Genomic DNA, 21513 nt, shown 5'->3' on the forward strand with positions numbered 1-21513 from the left:
CCTCACTTTCCACCTGAATAAAACTTCTCCCTCTAACAAACACAGGAATCCTTCCCCTAAAGTTTATCTTACTTAAATCAGTGCCACAAGTAAGAATGTTCAAATAGCTTTCTATTTTGTGTAAAATAGCAAGTTTATCTTGTAACATTCTAGATGCAACTAATATTTCAAAATTTTTAAAGAAATTTTCCTATTAAAACCATCTAAAGGACAAAAATTAAAAATAAACCATAATACCTGCAGAAACTATGTACAAGCATTATATCTTTATAGTTAGATCAAGGACACAAAAGCTATGTCACTGAAATATACAAAGACAATGCTGCCATCTAAAGGCCAAGACAGAATAGGAAAAATACATATACTCAAATACTGCCAATATTTAAAAACAGTCAATTTGATACACTTTTAAAGAAACACTATGCTATTATTATTTTTAGACTATACAACCAAGCTCTAAAACTGTTGAGAAGATACAATATAATAAGAGAATTAGCAAAATAATTTCATTAATGATCGATATCTGTACAGGTCAAATTCTGTTGGCATCCTTCCAGACACAGCATTCTCCTAAATTATCTCTGTTGGTTGTTAACTTAAAAAATCTTTCCTGTTTAGTGATGTTTAGTGATATTTCCTGCCTATTATTACATATGCAGTATAATTTTATAAATATATAAAAGTATATAAATATTATTTGCCTTTAACCAGACTATTATTTCTATTTACCCCATATAAAACATTTATTAAAGGACTAATAATAGTTCTCAGAATGAAAATAACTGAACTACTTAAAATTACAGCTTTGTAAGAATTCAAATATTTCTCATTATTTCATAAATTCTAAAATTACAGAGCAAAGCTCATATGGGAGGGTAGTTAATAATTCAATTGCTCAGTGCAAAGAGCTCAAATGATTCTGAGTTCCCCTTTCTAGAACCTTAAATTGAAGGAACTTTATTGAACTGAACTTTAAGATTTAAAACTACTTCAAATTTCCAATGAAATCAAATGTTTACTGAGTAAAACTACACACGAAACTGATTCCCTTAGCATTTAAGTATATAACATCTTTTTAATGGACCACAATATTAGGGAAAAACAAATGTGAACATAAGTAGAACCTTCAGAACATATACAGTTAATTCCTTTGGGAAACGACTAAAAATTTTCATTTGTTAAGAAAAATGTTTCTCTGTGTTTACTCAAAAAGGAAACAAATACTAACTACTCAACAAATATTCCCATTATGTGAAGAATATAAAAATTTTAAGTTGGGTTTACCGTCCTTCAATTTATCTTGAGTATAAAGTGGAAACCAAAGATGACAAATACAGACAGAATGTCACAAAAATTACTAGTTTTTTAGTGCCTACGGGCTAGAGTTTATATTATACAATTTAAGGACACTGTCATTTAATTCTCAGAGCTACACCCTTCAAAAACACAAGTATTAATAATCCTGCCTGCAGAGGAGGTTCACAGAGCTTAAGTAACTTCCCCAAAATCACAATACAAGTGAGTGAATACCAGGTTTAAAAAATTCACTCTCTCTGACCCAGAAGAGTAAATTATTCATTCTGCAAGATCATGCTGTTTTAGAAGAAATTGTTAAATTTGTATTAAATGTAAAGAATTTTTACTATATAATTTCAGAAGAAAATATAATTCTACTGGCAAATATAATTCTATAGCGTAACAAAAGCATTTGCTTTTAATTCATAGTGCTTTGATTTTTCTAACTGGAATCTTCTTCTAAAGTAGCATTATTGGGACACCTGGGTGGCTCAGTTGTTAAGCATCTGCCTTCGGCTCAGATCATGATCCCAGGGTCCTGGGATCGAGCCCCACATCGGGCTCCCTGCTCAGCGGGAAGCCTGCTTCTTCCTCTTCCCCTTCCCCCGCTTGTGCTCTCTCTCAAAAATAAATAAATAAATAAAAATTTTAAAAAATAATAAAGTAGTATTATCTCAGGGCGCCTGGGTGACTCAGTCAGTTAAGTGTCAGACCCTTGATTTTTGGCTCCGGTCATGATCTCAGGGTTGAGAGATCGAGCTCCGTGGCCAGTTCCATGCTGAGTATGGAGCCTGCTTAAGATTCTCTCCCTCCCTCTCCTTCTGCCCCTCTGCCCCAATAAATAAATAAATAAATAAATAAATAAATAGTAGCATTATCTCATTTGAAGTGCTGACACTTCTAGAGACCTTTCAAAACTTACATTAATTTATGAGATGTTTATCAAATTTTGTAAACTAATTCCAAGGGGCAACAAAAAGATCGCTTTATTTGGGAAATACAATTAAATAGCAGGTCTCCTTCGTAAATATGCACCACCACCTTGCCTACATTTTAAAGTATACTTTTTCTCAACATTAAAAAATCTACTAGTGCCTCCCTAATGACAACTTTTTCTGTTAACTTATACTATGTACCTATCATCAAAATTTAAAAGATTTGGAGTGTTACTCAACCATTACAAAGATTGAAGCTCTGATACATGCTCCTACATGAATGAACATTGAAAACATTGCTAAGTGGGCGCCTGGGTGGCTCAGTTGGTTAAGCGACTGCCTTTGGCTCAGGTCATGATCCTGGAGTCCCGGGATCGAGTCCCACATCAGGCTCCCTGCTCAGCGGGGAGTCTGCTTCTCCCTCTGACCCTCTTCCCTCTCGTGCTCTCTGGCTCTCATTCTCTCTCTCTAATAAATAAATAAAATCTAAAAAAAAAAAAAAACATTGCTAAGTGAAAGAAGCCAGACACAAAATACCAAATACTATGTAATTCCATTTGTATGAAATGCCTAGAACAGGCAAATCCATAGAGACAGAAAGTAGATTACCAGGTGCCAGGAGCTGGAGGAAGCCGGGGAATGGAGAGTGACAACTAATGAGCACAGAGTTCCTTTGGGGATAATGAACCTGTTCTAGAATTAGTGATGATGATTGCACAACTTTGTGAATATACTAAAAACCAATGAGTTGTAACACTTTAAAAGGGAGAATTTTATGGTATGTGTATTATATCTCAATAAAAGAAAATTAAATGGTTTTAAATATATATCATACATTAAGTATGAATGAGCTATATATGTATGTGCTTAGAATATAAAATCTATATAACTACCAAGATTATCTGCCTCAGTTTACTAAATCCCATTTTTCACCATACTAAGTGAAAGGCTCTATTTCACATGTGTACATCTTCCTTAAAAGTAAAAAATTCTAAAAAAAAAAAAAAGTAAAAAATTCTACCTAGAAGTATTATAATCCCTAGGGAATCAGAAGGAACAACAACCACATACTTATATTTAGCAACTAAATATACTTTTTTCCAATTTACCTGAGTTAGTTCAGTATCAGAACTTAAGACAAAAACATATTAGCATATGCTAATGAGGAATTTTTAACACGCAATACCACATAAAAGCACCTACAGAGTTACAGGATCAATTTATAAAATCATTGTTTTGAGAGGATTCTTCCTTTAAGTAGTATTTGCCTCTGAACCACCAAAATAAGAAGATAAAAATTTGTAAGCTAAGTTATAAGGAAATCAAAGGTTAGAAACAAAATAAAAAACACAAGGATGATAACAAGTACTTACTAATTTGTTTTCCTGCATGTATATTCTTTGTAATTTCAGACACCCCTTAGCTATGACGATCATGCCTTCATCTGAGATCTTGTAACACTGGCCGAAATGTATATCTTTGAGTTCTCTGCACTTTGAGCCCAGCTGTAAACAAAGAGATTTGACTGAATGCTCAGAAAATAACAAAGATAACATATTCCTAGTGGGATTTCCATATAATTTTTTAAAATAGCCATACCAAAGTTAAATATAAACTCCTTTTAAAATAAAACAGAATGTAGGCAATCTATAAAACAGTATTCTGTAAGCCTTATCATCTTCTAATTACTTCCTTGCTTCATGAAACTACCTCATACTATATACCTACCCAAGGTGCCTAGATTCCTTAACATTTACCTCAAATTAACATTTTTATTTCTCTTGAATCAGTTATATTGTTACACTAGTGGGGCTCAGTTCCAAGGAATAAAACAAAGGTCCAAGCGAGACAAAGTCTAATGAGTGAAAGAATATTTAATTCATTAGACTCTACTTCTACTTCTGATTACCCCAATAATTTCTCTCCATCAGCTCACCTACTGTGAAAGAGAAAAAAGTCTGAATATGCTATAGATATTTTAGAGTGCTTACAAAGGCAGTGCATAAACTGAAAACAAAAGGACTAATGATTTCCTGATTGAAATCCCAAATGTACCTTAAATAGTTACTGAACAGGTAAAATGTTCCCATTAAAACCATTAAGTATCATAAAGAACAAATTACATACATTTCTTTTCAAAAGCTACAGGAGAGATTAGATGATCAAAGCAAACTATAAATGAATGCTGTTTTATGAGTATTACATATGAATAGAGTCATTTTAGAGAGAAAATAAACTTATGGGGCGCCTGGGTGGCTCAGTCGTTAAGCATCTGCCTTCAGCTCAGGCATAGTCCCAGGGTCCTGGGATTGAGCCCCACATTGGGCTCCTGCTTGGCAGGAGGCCTGCTTCTCCCTCTCCCACTCCCCCTGCTTGTGTTCCCTCTCTATGTCTCTGTCAAATAAATAAATAAAATCTTAAAAAGCAAATAAAAAATTTATTTAGAAAAAGCCTACTATCAAATATTATCTAAAAAATTACATTAAATAATAAAACTCAGTGTCAGCAAGGATTCAAAGTGTGCAATATACCACTGGTAAGAGTGTAAATTAATACTAAAAACTTCCTGGAGGGCTACTCAGCATAAATAAAAAAATATGACTCAGCTTTACCAAAAAATTAACTACAGAGGGATAGATAAATGGATAGATTATGTGATAAAGGAAGCATACTAAAATGTTAATTATAGGGTAGGAGGATGGGTTAAATGGTGAGGGGGTTTAAGGAGTGCACTTGTCATGATGAGCACAGGGAGATGTATGGAACTGCTGAATTACTATATTGTACACCTAAAACTAACATAATGCTGTATGTTAACTGCAATTAAAATAAAAACTTAAAAGAAATACAAAAAAGATGTTAATTATACAATCTAGGTAGTGGATATATAGGTGTTCACTGTAAAATTCTTTCAAATTTTCCATACATATAAATTTTTTAATAATAAACTGTTGGAATTAAATAAAAGTATTTGGCTAAGATTTAGTTATAAGAAATTAGCAAAAGGGATTTTTTTAATAGTAAAGTATAGAAAACAACCTAAAGATACAAATTACAGTGTTTTCAGAAAACTGATTATACAGCCATTAAAAATGAAGTACACACTTGACAAAAATGAAAATTTTACACAACTTTTTATAATATAATCCAATTTTTGTTAACAAATTAAGCATAAATATATATATGTGCATATGTGTATAGAAAGGAGACTGAAATTACACCAAGGTGATAACAGTGTTTTCTGATTAGTGCAATAATGCATGTTTTTTTTTCTGCCTATCAATCTTCTCACGTCTTTTTAAAAATTAATGTTACTTTAATGATTAAAGAAAACTTTCAAGTTCTGGTTTCAAGTAAAGCAAAGATATGTGAATTCAGTTATTTTTCCAGGAGCACTGATATAGTTACACTATGTTATTTTCATCTAGGTCACACTATAACCAACTACATATTCCACTAGAAATGTAAACTCCATGAAGACAGAAGTTTGCCTAATAACTAACTATCCCTGCAGCCCAGTGTCTCATGCTTAACTTAGCTGATACTCAGTAAATATTTATTGAATGAATGAAAAGGCTAATCCTGGTTATGTGACGTAAAGAGGCCTCTTTGAGAAAAATGGACGAATGTGGGAAACCATGATTATGGTCTCATATACCACCATGTTCCAGTTAATTCAGGAATTCTAAATTGGGTCCACAGATAGACTTCACGGATTCCAGGAAAGCAGACTGAGAAAAAGGAGTACATTTTAATTTTCATACTATCCTCTACATGAACTCTAGCCTTTGCTTCACTTATTAATGTAAACAAAAAAATCACAGTATTTTAGCAGTACATATGACTTTGTGTACTGTAATATTACTGCTGTTGCAGATATCATGGAATACCATTTTTGTTCATCAGTGTTCATTATATTCATTAGATCCACTACCAGATCTTATAATGCATAAAAGCACATATATTTCAAGAACAAATGTACAATGGCACATTACTTACACCTAAAAAGGCTGACTCCAAAGCCAACAGTGGGGAAAATGTAAAAGCAACTTGATAATCATAACAAAATTCCTCATGGGCTCACACACCTCTGTCACTGAGGATGCAGTTGGCATTAAAAACGCCAGGATTCTTTAAAGTCTATTTAAAGAGTAGTTAACCATCAGATCACCTCCCCATCACTGCAAAGTCCACTCTCCCACAAAGCAAAAAGACGAGTTCACTGCGGTCAGTAAAACACAGGGTTTTTGGACTGGGGTACACCATGCATAGCTGACAGCAAAAGCATACTGCTAAAAACGTGGGGATGATGTGAAAGTTTATAAGGTGAAAATGAAGAAATTCAAATAAATAATTCTATAAAATGTTCCAGGATGAAATGGTATGGACTGAAAGGGCTCACTTACATGTCCAGCACAAATGACAAAAACAGACCCATGGCACGGCAAATCAACACAAAATGTCAGAATTAAAGAGTACAAAAAAAGATTCTACAGACTTCCAGAAACAAACAGATTGCATACAAAGGATTTGGATTTTAGGCTTCAAACTTCTTAAAGACAGCACTGAGAGAAGGTAACAGAGCAATGACATCAAATTCTGAAGGAAAAGCACTTCAAACCTAGGATCCTATACTCAGGATTCAGACTATGAACTAAGTGTGAGGACAGAACAGAAACGTTTTCAGACATGCAAGTTCTCAAAGGATTTACCTCCCATATATTCTTTATCAGGAAGCTACTAGAATCTGTGCTCTACAAAACAAAAGAGTACACCAAGAGAAAGAACATATGACATCTAATAGGATATCTAATACAACTACAAGATCAGGAAAACCTTAAAGAAAATGGTAAAGGTTAAGATACTCAGATGATCATTAATGCAAGACACTTGTATGCAAAAAGTCCAAAATGGTGCCTTCAGACTATCCCCAGAAAATCTGCTATAAGAAGATATATTTGACTAAGTATCTACATATCGATATACTAATGCAACTGTGGAAAAACTTTTAGCTCCATTTGTGTTAAGACCATTAAAAATAAGTAAACTAAAGGGGACAAAAAGACATTTATTAATTGCAATAATAACAAAATTCCATAGAGAAAAAAAGGTAGGTACATAATTATAAAGTACAAATACCAAATACTTATTTAATCAAAATTATAAAATAATTATTTGGGAAGATAAGAAAATAGGATCCTAGACAAGGAAGGGTAAATAAGCTAAATTCTCATCTTCCATAGTAAGGAATCAGCCGAGATAGTCTAAAATACATAAATCAAGAAAATACAGATGGGCTTGGAAGGGAATTGCTTCCTTCTGAAGAAAGTCCAATTTGTCTAATTTCTTGTCTCTCCACTGATTAGTTTGTGTTTAATGAACTGGACATGTTCAGCTCATCTCTATCCTTCTTCCCCTGGAAACAAACTGCCCATGGCAAATGAGCATCTCTACTACATTTGCGGGCCACTCTGCTGGTCTGGCCTAGGTGATGATGAGTGGGTCTGCTGGCCAAACTCTGGAGTTAACAAGCCCATTTAACTCTATTTCTAAGCAGTATTCTCCAATCTAGCCTTTCTGAGTAATAAAGTTGATTTGATATTTTTCTTCTATCTCTATTCCTTTCTCCTTTTAATTTGTTCAGATCCTAGGAAGTTAAGAGGCCTCAACACTAAGAGCCCCAACCAGGATCACTGAAATATACAACAGAAACTACACAGAAGGAGTGAATGAGGGGTGCCTGGGTGGCTCAGTCAGTTAAGCGACTGCCTTCGGCTCAGGTCATACTCTCAGGGTCCTGGGATCAAGCCCCACATCGGGCTCCCTGCTCAGCGGGGAGTCTGCTTCTCCCTTTGCCCCTCCCCCCCCACTCATGTGCTCAAGCTCTCTCTTAAATAAATAAAACCTCAAAAAAAAAAAAAGGAGTGAATAAGGTATCTTGTAGGATCTTAGACATTAGCTTGTGTAGACAGGTTGTCAGAGTCTCATGTTAACACATGTAAGTCACTGCTGCAGCCTACAAGAACGTTTTAAGCTCATTACCTGGCATTTTGATCTTAAGTGTCTTTGATGGACTTATACACAAACAAGTGACTTTCCATATAAGGGTAGCCATACACAAATAAGAACAATGTGGATGGCTTCAACAGACATTAGCAGTAGGAGAGCCCCAGAAACTTATCAGAAAAGAGTGTCTCAGGGAATAATTACTGTCATTTACTCTCACTGCAGAAACTGATGTTCTATTCTAGACATCATCACTGGGCATGAGAGACAAGACTGCATTTCCATGAGTGCCTATCTGAACTAATCACATTACCCCAACTATAAATGTCCTAGGGTTCCAACTATTGGAACAACATTGGAGAATCAATCATTTTATCCAGTATATTCCCCAGTTTTGCTAATGTTGTTCAGATCTCTCAATGCTGCAACTGTCTTGTCCATTGTCCATAGGGAAACATTCAGAGGGCATCAACCAAGGCTTATATGCATATTCCTGTCAGCATGCCCAATCAGTCTTCTACCTAAAAATCATAGAAGGGGTATATAACTCTTCTAGGTATGGAATTCTCTATTCAGAAAGACTGTGCTAGAGACATTGAAGCTCTGGCCCTACCAAGATGGAGAGTCCTGGCTACCAGATGAGGTACCAAAAAAGTGGTACTATGGAGTAAGAACCAAGCTCCAGTATAAGACCTATTCAAGATTATTCAAGTTAAAGACCTTGGACTTTACACAAATATACCATATGAAAGCATAAAACTGAGTATAAACAAGATCAAGATCATCATACAATAATAGTAATGCCTTTAAAAAAAAAAAAAACAACCTGCAGTTTCCAGTCTAGCATGTGAGGAACTTAGAAGTCACCAATCCATACTAACAACAAGTAAAAAGCTTAACAAACTGAAAAATCAACAACTATTCTTAGAGAAGTGAGGTTACAAAGAAAATCTCTGTCCCCGAAATTAGAGGGACAAAAAGGTGGACACAAAAAAACAACTTACCAGAGCAGAAACCCACTAGAAGAAACCCCGCAGGAACCAGTGCCAAGATAGAAAACCCTAAATTATAATCCATCTCCTTCTGTATCAAGTAAATAGTTCACCCTCATTAATTCTTATCCCAGCAAAAATCAGTACCTAAAGGATCTACAAACACCTCAAAATTATCTCCATATTACTTTCTACCTTACCAAAGAACACTCTGAAATGTTAACTACTCATCATCAGATAAAAATATCTTATCTGGTTGATATTGACTAGATGAATATCACCACTTACCTTGGTTGGGTACTGGGAAACTGCTGCTTGTGGGCCCTTCCAGGTAATGGAGATTATCAACCTTGTGGAATTTTAGCTCCAACCACACCTCTCCATTCTCACCCAGCCTGCCTTTCATTGCTACTTGTATCTGGCATTCATACCAGGTACAGTCCTAACTCTCACTCTTCATCCAAGTAAATGGTCTTATGGGCCTAAGACACAGAACCCAAGTATATCATTTAAGAAGTTCTGAATTTTTACCAACATCAGTTCAGTATCTGGGTACCTAGAAAAGGTAAAAGTCAGATGAATAGTGATAGAAGACCCCTCTGTAACTCAGGAAGAAATATAATGTGTCAAAGGCACCCACAGTCAACCCTGAAGGAAAGTGTTTAATGAAAAGGGTGCCGGTGGTCACTCCATCACTTAAAAGAATCCACTCCATCCACCCATTAAGCCATAGTTCATTTTCACATGTGACAGCAATCAGAACTACAAATGAACTGAAGTAAATAAATAGAAAATGGATTGTTCTTGATTCATTCTCTTCTTCTTTATAATAATCATTCAAGATTATTCACAAATTTGCTCAAACACATCCAAAGCTTTTTTTCAAATTTTTCTATAAAATGTTGGGAGATGATTTTCCCAGCCATTTCAAATTTTAATTAAAATATTGCACACTACCCTTGAGAATTTATAAAAGAGAATCTGTTTTAAGAAGCCATCTGTGGGGTGCCTGGGTGGCTCAGTCAGTTAAGCAGCCAACTCTTGGTTTCGGCTCAGGTCATGATCTCAGGGTTGTGAGATCAAGCCCCACACAGAGCTCCATGCTCAGTGGGGAGACTGCTTGAGATTCCCTCTCCCACTCTCTGTCGGGCCCCTCCCCCCCAACTTGCTCGCTATCTCTCACTCTCTCGAAAATAAATAAATCTTAAAAAAAAAAGAAGCTATCTGTTATCACCAGGTTATTTTTATAATAAAACAAAATCTTAGGAAGAGTATACTTCAATGGACAATGGATCTAGACAACTGAAACAACAACGTTATGGGATAAAAACAAGATTAGGTTTTCCAATGTCAACATGAAAGTTGCTCAAAACCATTGTTAAGAAAATATTTTTAAAATATGCTGCCTGCACTTTAGTAAAGTTATTCCTTCTACTTTCCACTCCCAACTGTCACCACTGTAATTATTATACACATGCAAATGAGAACAATGAATAAAATTCAATCCACATCTTCTAGCAACTTCACCATCTAGGCTAACTGTTCATATTTATAAAAATCATAAAAATGTCAACTTTATAATTTGATTCATTAGTTTCATCATTTGTAGTACAGTAACACAGACAATGAGATATGGAAGAAAGCAATGCAAATATTTCAAAATGCCACTCATCTGACCCACTTTAAGGACTCAAATTTGAATCTTTTCCCTACATTTGTATCATTCAACTTTGCTTTATTTTAAAAAAAAATTCCATTCAATACAATGAAAATATGCCACGTACTTCCCAAAATAGGTACCAATACTAGTTTTTTTAATTGTATTGGCATGGTATATAATTAAAATTCAGAGTAAATGAAAATTCATATATGAAATAATGTATTTTAACACATATGGACTAATCACTTGATTACTCTATTACTCTGAAAAGACATTTTATTTTTTAGAAAACCAACAAAAATGCTGTTAGCACTAATTCCCCAAAAGCCTCTGTCATTAATGTTTCAACTAAGAAAATATTGTGAACAAAACTTTTCCAATTTAACTTTAAAAACACAGAAAGCTATTGTCTATCAACAGATGAACAGAAAAAAATGTAGTTTATACATACAATGGAATCTTAGTCAGCCATGGAAAGGAATGAAACTGTTATATGCTACAACATACATGAACCTTGAAAACATGTCAAGTGAAATAAGACAGACACAAAATAATCAATATTGTATGATTCCACTTATATGGGAGAGCTTGAACAGGCATTCATAAAAAGAGAACTCAAAACAGCTTCCTAGGAGATGAGGGAGAAAGACAAGGAGGATACAAAGTAACTGTTTAATTGGTACAGAATTACTCTTTGGAATAATGAAAAAGTTTTAGAAATAGATATTGGTGATAGTTACACAACATTGTAAATGTACTTAATGCCACTGAATTGTATGCTTAAAAATGGTTAAAATGGTAAATGTTATCAACACACTGAAACAGCAAGTGTCAATAAAAGTGAGGAAAGAAACTACCAAGAAGCAGGGATGTTTGTTCCCAAACCTGTTTTTTTCTGATTGTAATTTTTATAACAGAATTACATTAAGAAATAAATAAACTGACTTAAAAAGAAGGAAAAAGAAAGCTGTTGCTATAAAAACTAGGTTGAATGTTTTGCATTCAATGAAAGCAAGCCATAAAAAGCTGCTGTTGAATGAGTTTCGGGTAAGACAACCAAATGGTCCCCAACTTAGGATGGTTTGACTTATGATTTCTTTACTTTAAGATGATGCGAAAGCAATACACATTCAGCAGAAACCTTACTTCGAATTTTGAACTTTGATCTTTTTCCAGCCTGGCAATATGCAGTATGATAGTCTCTCTTGACGCTGGGCAGCAGCAGGGAACCGCAGTTCCCAGTCAGCCATGTAATTACAACAGTAAACAACCAGTGCACTTAAAATCATTCTAACCCATAGAGCCATTCTGTTTTTCACTTTCATAAAATATTCAATAAAACATGAGATATTCAACACTTTATTACAAGATAAACTTTGTGTTACACGATTTTTGCCCAGCTGTAAGCTAATGTAGGGGTTCTCTGGGCAAGTTTAAGGTCAGCTAGTATATGATGTTAGGTAGGGTGGGTGTATTAAATACATTTTTGGAGGTGCATGGGTGGCTCAGTTGGTTAGGCATCCGACTCTTATTTCAGTTCGGGTATGATCTCAGGGTTGAGAGATCCAGTCCCAGCACCTGGTTCCATACTGGGCATGGAGTCTGCTTACAATTCTCTCTCTCCCTGGGCACCTAGGTGGCTCAGTGGGTTCAACATCTGCCTTTGGCTCAGGTCATGATCTCAGGGTCCGGGGCCCCCACATCAGGCTGCCTGCTCAGCAGGGAGTCTGCTTCTCCCTCTCCCTCTGCCCCTTCCCAACTCGTGTTCTCTCACTCACTTTGCTCTCTCTCTCTAATAATTTTTTAAAAAGTCTTTTAAAAAATAAAAATATTCTCTCTCTCTCTTCTCCCTTTGCCCTTCCCTCTCCTCTAAAAAAATCTAAATGCATTTTTGACTTCAGGGATTTTCAATTTATGATGGATTCATTGAATGTAATCCCATGGTAAGCTGATGATCATCTATACTGGAAAAATCACATTCTGAACAAAGCTGCACTCATATTCCTTCATTAGTAGTTTTAAGTTCCTGTACCATTTCAATGAAAAAACAACTAAAAATCACGGAGGCCACATCATTGTTATAGTTTAAGCAAAAAAAGTCCAAACTCTATCCATCTCTAACTCTAGAAAAAGGCCTTAACCATATATCAAAAGACTCACTAATGAATTACATTTATATAGTTTCTTAATGAAAATGTTTATGACACACATTGATTTTTGTGACTCCATTATTTAACTGATTTTCAGTTAACTGACCAATTTCTATTCTCAGGCCCATCAGGCTTATACTGAATTATAACAATGCCTACGCCTACCTATACTCACAGAGTTGTTGAGAAGATTAAAAAATGACAGTGTACATAGAAATGCTAATTGGCATACTGTAAGACATATAAAAGTGCTTAATAAATGTTATGTATCATTATTAATTATTATTAATGGACAAAGAAGGAAGCTATTAGAAAACTATTCATTAGGATCCATGTAAAGGGAATGTTTCAGAAATGCTACAAAGATGAATTTCCAGGACAAAAAAGCCTCTTGGCGTTATAATAAAGGCTCTACATTTCTAGTCATAAGTGAAAAATACTCTCTAGTCATTGGACTCTCTAGAATTGGACATCCCAGTATAAAATCCTAGACATGATACCACATGATATGATTCAGAGATCGAGCAGAATTGAAAGAGAATATTGGCTCTGTACCTTCCCAGCTATATGAACTTGGGACAAGTTCCTTAACTTAAAAGAGATTCCATTTTTCACCTTGAAATACCACCTCAGTGCTGTTGTGAAGACTCAATTGTGTAGCATATACAAAAAGCAACCAACATATATTTACTTGTGATGCTAATTTAGAAAGAATACTTAAAATATCCTTTAACTAAACACATTTTGATAAAAAAGACTTCTCAAGATCTCTAGTTTTTCAGTCTAATAAACATCAATTATCATTATAGGGATAAAACATGTGCCATGTCATCTGAAAAGTGGAGGGAAGAACTAAGTAGATTTAGTATGAACTCTAGACACCCCTGGATAGAGTGTCAGTCCTATCACTTACTACTTCACCTCAGATAAGTTACTTATATAATCTCTCTGTAACTGCTTCCTCATCTATAAAAAAGGATTAATACCTATCTCATAGAGTGGATGTGAATCAAAAAAGGAATTAAACATAGGAAAATATAGGTAGAATATATGAATAGTGCCTGACACAAAGTAGATGCTCAATACATTCCCTAATTGACTGAACATCACTGGGATATGTAAAGATAAATTAGATGAGACTGACATTTTCCTTTATCTTATACAATTCTAGAACCTAAGAGCAGATATTTCTTTTTCTCCTTTGTGGTAAAATATATAGAACATAAAAATTGCCATTTTACTCATATTTCGGTATTTAATTCAGTGACATTAATTACACTGACAGTGTTATGCAACCATCACCGTATCTATTTCCAAAACTTTATCATCACCCCAAACTCTCTACCCCTTAGGCAACAACTCCCCATTCCCTAATTCCCCCAGCCCCTGAAAACCTCTATTGTTGTTACATCTCTATGAAATTTGTCTATTTTAGATATTTTATATAAGTAGAATCATACTATGTTTGTTCTTTATGTCTAGCCTATTTAACTTTGCGTATGTTTTCAAGGTTCATTCATGTGGTAACCTGTATCAGCATTTCATTCCATTATATGGCTAAATAATATTCCATTACACACGCATATATATATATTTTGTTTACTCACTCATCTCTTAATGGTCACTTGGGTTGCTTCCACACCTTGATTATTATGAATAATGTTGCTATGAAAATTAATATAAATAAGTACCTGTTTCAGTCACTGTTTTCAATTAGGGTAGAACTGCCCAGTCATATGGTAATTCTGTAATCTTTTGAGGAACCACCAAAATGTTTTCCACACAGGTGCCCCATTTTACATTCCCACTAGCAATGTACAAAGTTCCAATTCCTCCACACCCAAAGCAAGACTTTGTTATTTTCTGGGGTTGTTTTTTTTTTTTTTTGGTTAGTTTGGGCTTATTTATATCAGAGTAAGTGTAAAGTGTCAACTCATTGTGGTTTTGATTTGCAATTCTCTAATGACTAATGATGCTGAGTATCTCCTCATGTGCTTCTTAGCCATCTATATCTCTTCTTTGGATAAAAGTATATTCAATTCAAGTATTTTGCCCACTTTACAATTGAGTTCTTGGGAGAGATTTTGTTGATCTTGAGCTGTAACAGTCCTTTAGATATTCTAGATATTACGCCCTTTTCAGATATACGATTTACAAATATTTTCATTTTGTGGGTTGTCTGTTCACTCTCTGAGAATATTCATCGAAACACAAGTTTTTAATTTTAATCAAGTCCAGTTTATGTTTTTTACATTGTTGCCTGTCCTTTGGTGTCATATTTAAGAAATCATGACCAAATTCAAGGTCATAAAGATATACACTTATACTTTCTTTAGAATGAGTGGAGCCTGAAGATGTGACAGAATTGCTGCAATCTCATGATAAAACATTAACAGATGAAGAGTTGCTTCTTATGGATAAGCAAAGAAAGTCTTAAGATGGAATCTACTCCTGGTGAAGATGCTGTGAAGGTTGCTGAAATGACAGCAAAGGTTTTAGAATATTATATAAATTTAGCTAATAAAGTAGCAGCGGGGTTTTAGAGGACTGACTCCAATTCTGAAAGAATTTCTACCATGGGTAAAATGCTATCAAACAGCATTGCATGCTACAGAGAAATCATTCATGAAGGAAAAAGCAACTGATGAAGCAAACTTCACTACTGTCTTATTTTAAGGAACTGCCACAGCCACCCCAAACTTAAGCAACCACCACACTGATCAGTGCCAGCAACATCGAGGCAAAACCACCAGCAAAAAGATTATGACTCCCTGAAATCTCAGATGATGGTTAGCACTTTTCAATAATAAAGTAGCTTTGGGCACGTGGGTGGCTCAGTTGGTTAAGCAACTGCCTTCGGCTCAGGTCATGATCCTGGAGTCCTGGGATCGAGTCCCACATCGGGTTCCCTGCTTGGCAGGGAGTCTGCTTCTCCCTCTGACCCTCTTCCCTCTCGTGCTCTCTGGCTCTCATTCTCTCTCTCTCAAATAAATAAAAATAAATAATAATAATAGTAATAATAAAGTAGCTTTAAATTAAGGTATGTGCATTATTGTTTTAGACATAATGCTACTGCACACTTAGTAGACTACAATTTAATGTAAGCTTAACTTTTAGATGCACTGGGAAATCAAATTCATTTGACTTGCTTTATTGCAATATTGATTTTACTGCAGTGGTCTAGAACCGAACCTGCAATATCTCTGAGGTATGCTGTATAAAACCATGTCATCTATGGACTGAGATAGTCTTACTTCTTTTCCAATTTTAATGCCTTTCATTTCTTTTTTCTTGCCCAATTACTCTGGCTGGAATTTCTAGTACAATGTTAAAGAGAAATAGCAAAATGGGCATCCTGGTTTTGTTCCTGAACTTAGGGGAAGTTTTCAATCATTCACCACTGAGTATGGTATTAATCATAATTTTTTCATAAATGGGCTTTATTATGTTGAGGAAGTATCCTTCTATTCGTAGTTTATTGAGTGATTTTATCATGGAAAGGTACTGGAATCACCAAATGCATTTTCTATACCAATTAAGAGGATTATATTTTTCTTCCTCCATTCTAGTACTGTGGTATATTAGATTGATCAATTTTTATATGCTAAGTCACACTTGCAATCAAGGAATGAATCACTTTCAATATGCTGCTGGCTTCTCTTTGCTATTTTGTTGAGAATTTTTGCATTTATACTCATTAAGGATATTAGTCTGTAATTGTCTTTTCTGGTAGTTCCTTGTCTGGCTTCAGAATCAGGCTAATAATGTCCTCATAGGAGTTAGGAAGTACTGCTGCCTCAAACATTTTGGAAGTTTAAGGAGGAATGGTATTAACTCTTTACATGTTTCAGCAAATCCACCAGAGAAGCCATCTGGTCTCTGTCTTTTCTTTGTTGGAAGGATTTGTATTACTGGTTCAATCTCCTTTACTTGTTAGAAGTCTATTCAGATTTTCTACTTCTTCTTGGGTTGGTTTTTGTAATTTGTGTATTTCTAGGAATTTGCCCATTTCATCTAGGCTCTCCAGTTTGCTGGTAATTGCTCAACATTTTCTAGAATGCTTTTTATTTCTATAAAGTTGGTGGTAATGTTCATGCTTAAATTTCTGATTTAGTAAGTTGAGTCTTCCCTCTTTTTTTCTTAGACTACTTAAAATTTTGTCATTTTTGTTATTATTTTCAGAAAAACTAGTTGTGGTCTCATCCATTTTCTCTATAGCTGTTCCTTTTCCTACTTCATTTATCTCTGCTCTGATCATTATTACCTTCCTTCTGCTAAATTTGGGTTTAGTTTGCTCTTCTTTTTCAAGTTCCTTCAGGTATGCATTTAGGTTACTAATTTCAGATTTTTCTTCCTTTGTTTTTTTTTTGGTTATCTTAGATTTTTCTTCCTTTGTAATGTAAGCTTTCACAGCCATGAATTTCCCTCTGAGCACTGCTTTTGTTGCATCTCATAACTTTTGGTATATTGTGCCCTAATTTTCATTCACTTCAAGGTATTTTCCAATTTCTCTTATGATTTCCTCTATGATCCACTGATTGTGTAAGAGTATGTTGTTTAATTTCCACATATTTACATATTTTTTAGTTTTCCTTTTGTTACTGATTTCTAGATTTCCTTGTGATCACAGAAGACACCTGCATGATTTTAATCTTTTTGAACTTATTAACACTTGTTTTGTGGTCCAAATATGGTCTAATCTTGAAAATGTTCCATGTGCCCTTGGGGCACACGGGTGGCTCAGTTGTTAAGCATCTGCCTTTGGCTCAGGTCATGATCCCACAGTCCTGGGATGGAGCCCCGCATCAGGCTCCCTGCTCTGCGGGGAGCCTGCAGGGAGCCTGCTTCTCCTTCTCCCACTCCTCCTGCTTGTGTTCCCTCTCTTGCTGTGTATCTCTCTGTCAAATAAATAAATAAGATCTTTAAAAAAAAAAATGTTCCATGTGCCCTTGAAAAGGATATATATTCTGTTGTACAGTGTATTAACATGTCTGTTTTAGGTATAATTGGTTTAGAGCATTGTTCAAGTTCTCTATTTCTTTGTTGATCTTCAGTCTGGTTGTTCTATTCATCACTGAAATGCAGTATTAAAGTCTCCAATTATTAATGGAGAACTATCTATCACTCCCTTCAAATCTTTCCATTTCTGCTTCATATATTACTCTCTGTTGTTAAATACATATACGCTTATAATTGTTCTATCTTCCTGAGGAATTGAAGCCTGCATCAATATATAACAAACTTTTTTGACTTAAAATTGATTTTTTTCTGGGGCGCCTGGGTGGCTCAGTTGGTTAAGCGACTGCCTTCGGCTCAGGTCACGATCCTGGAGACCTGGGATCGAGTCCCGGGATCGAGTCCCGCATCGGGCTCCCTGCTCGGCGGGGAGTCTGCTTCTCCCTCTGACCCTCTTCCCTCTTGTGCTATTTCTCATTCTCTGTCTCTCAAATAAATAAATAAAATCTTTTAAAAAAATTGATTTTTTTCTGATAATATGGCTACTCCAGCTCTCTTTGGTTTTTAGCATTTGAATGGAATATCTTTTTCCATCCTTTTACCTTCAACCTCATTCTGTCTGTATCTAAAATGAGACTCTTGGGGCACCTGGTTGGCTCAGTCTGTTAGGTGTCTTCCTTCGGATCAGATCATGATACTGGAGTACAAGGATCGAGCCCCGTGTCAGGTCTCCACTCAGCAGGGAGTCTGCTTCTCCCTCTGACCCTCCCACTTCTCATGCTCTCTCACTCTCTCTCTCAAATAAATATTTTTATGAAAATAAAAATATCAAGATTTCAAGGTGGTATTTCACAAAGAACATATTGTTCAGCTAAGAACAGTCTGATATTTAGGTGTTTCACCTAAGTTTGAGAAACATTGTTAAGTAGAATGCAATACTTAAAATATTAAAATGTAGATCCATTAGAAATCCAAATTGAAATACTTTATGTAAATACTTTTATAAACATATAGAACTCAAAAATACATTTCATGTACTTGCTAAAGTCAATTAAAATTATAGTTATTATGATGGAAATATAAAGATGTTATCATAAATACATGTATACCATTCTAAAACATTTGTCAGTTTTTACTAACAGAAGAGGGAAAAAAAAAAAACCCAAAACCCTGCAACTTTAGCTGCAGGATCAACCATTCAATCAAATGCTATGTTTGAGTGAAAAAAGAAAAAATAATCCCAGGAAAATCCATCAAACACGAAGAGTTCCATTCTAGGTCTTGTTAAACATTATATAATATTTCTAAATTGTTAGTTCACTAAAACTATAGCATATTCCACAGCACACCTCATCAAACATCAATGGGATATGAAATAAATTTACTGAGTGGGTCAAGGCCAAAATTTCTATAACATAATAGTATAGAACAGAAAATGTTAACGTGTACTGTATATAATGCTATGTATTGCTTCACAAAACTTTTGTTCTATTTTATGTATATATGAAAGCCATTCTCTTTCTACTATACCACACTTTTCTATCAGAAAAAAGAAGCTAAATTAGGACACACCTTCTATAGTACATAATACACTGAGCATAGGAAAGTATTATGTATAGGAAAATATACTGCAGTGAGGTTCCTATGTAATTATTTAACATAATTTAATTACTTGAGAAAGTTACTTATGGATGAAAAAGATTTAGACTGTTTTACTACTTTTATCAGATTACCTCATATATAACTAATTTATAATTCAGAAGCCATGAAAATCTGAAGCAAACATCTAATTTATCATAAATTAATGGGTTTCAAAATACCTTATATTCTAGGGAAGATTTAACATAATTAATCTCAAAGTTGTAAAGATAGATAAATTCATGATACTTGACTGGCATATTTAAGTCTAGCTCCTTAAAGGACTTTTTATTTTCCCTCTATTTCAACCATAACTATGGATCTTATTCTTATAGGAACATCCTTAACATTTTGCTCAACTGTTACCTATTCATATTATATCATATTTAAATATACAACAGATTTAGTCCTTTTCTTAATAAATACACAGACCTTTAAAAATGTTTCACTGTGAAGTATAATTTGCTGGGACATTTCTACCATAAAAAAATCATACCATGTCAATAAAATTTATAATTTCCCCATTAAAGATTATTTTGTTCTAATACATTTAAGAACTTCATATTACAGGGCACCTGGGTGGCTCAGTCGGTTAAGTGTCTGCCTTCAGCTCAGGTCATGTTCTCAGGGTCCTGGGATTAAGCCCCGGCATAGGGCTCCCTGCTCAGCGGGGAATCTGCTTCTCCTTCTCCCTCTGCTCCTCCCCCTGCTCATGGTGTGCTCTCTCTCTCTCAAATAAATAAATAAAATCTTTAAAAAAAAAAAAAAGAACTTCATGCTGCTAGTGAGTAATCCTATATACAAAAGAAATGGATCAAGACAAATATTAAAACAGGTAACACTGTTACTGCACGATTTCCCTTTACAGACAGAACAGGCTCCCATATACATTTTAGCATTCTTAATATATAAATTGGACTGACACACCCAGTACTATTTAGGACAGAATATTCTCAAATTTCATCTAATACTGAGCTTTCAATTAATTCATACATAGTGTTTAAATTTAGCGCTCTTCAATTTATTTCTAAGTTCATCACAGATCAGATTTAAATCTAGGCCTTTACTGATATTCTGCTTTTATTGGGAAATGTCAGAACTGCACCCCAATTCTGAATTTAAACATTAATCCTGACAAAGTTCTTGAATGAAATTATTCTTTCTTCCAAAAATTTTTGCCAAAGGAACGGTAGGTAGAATGGCAAATGTGCATGGCCCCTGCCCTCACAGAGCAGGCCCCTTTATTCAAGGTCTTTTAGGGTAGGTCTTTTAGTCTACTGGAGTGGAAGAGTTTAAAGATGGAAGAGATTTTGAAGAATACAGGCTTTAAATCCCAACTCCATCATTTGCTAGACATTAGGCAAGTTAATTCATCTCTCCACGCCTTAATTTCTTCCTTTATAAAATGCGTTTAATACCAACTATTTCACAAAGTTATTTCAAGGGTTAAATGTTAAAATACAGTAAGCGCCTAGTACAACAGTGGGAACATAACTAAATATTCACAAATTCAGGGCCTGGCACATAGAATCCATTCAATATTCACTGAATGAATAAACCACTCTGAGTCAAGAAATCTTAAACGCCATTTCCAAAGGAAGTGCGTCAAAGAAACAATTATTTTTTTTAAATATAGGTAATTGCCATCTTTTACTTCATTTTATACTCTTTAATTTGGACTTCTGTTTATGCCTTAAAACATACATTTTAAAGCACATAAGTGTATCTTCTAGTAACATAAAAGGGGAATTAAAAGTTAATTTTTAAAATCTCATGCTGACCCAAACTGTACACTACTGGTACCCAAGCAAAATTTGGTATAAAATTTAAGTAACAAAAGAATTAATAAATGGCTTGTCACAGAAGTTCAGGCACTCACT

At 34.7% G+C, this 21513-nt stretch overlaps 1 protein-coding gene across 4 annotated transcripts in view; it reads right to left on the reverse strand.

Moving 5' to 3' along the window:
- FBXL17 (F-box and leucine rich repeat protein 17) overlaps positions 1–21513 on the reverse strand; it is a 503490-nt gene that overhangs the window by 458853 nt on the left and 23124 nt on the right. For 3 of the 4 annotated variants that reach the window (XM_028102730.2, XM_028102729.2, XM_028102728.2), the window contains one exon: positions 3605–3736. The exons of the other annotated variant lie outside the window; for it this stretch is intronic. In XM_028102730.2, the coding sequence (XP_027958531.1) occupies positions 3605–3736 (132 nt within the window). The remainder of the gene's footprint in view (positions 1–3604; positions 3737–21513) is intronic. 4 annotated transcript variants of the gene reach the window in all.

This window comes from Eumetopias jubatus, unplaced genomic scaffold, assembly GCF_037043125.1.
Source record: "Eumetopias jubatus isolate StellerSeaLion01/CBP00866 unplaced genomic scaffold, mEumJub1_p1.0 scaffold_5, whole genome shotgun sequence".
Lineage (NCBI taxonomy): Eukaryota > Metazoa > Chordata > Mammalia > Carnivora > Otariidae > Eumetopias > Eumetopias jubatus.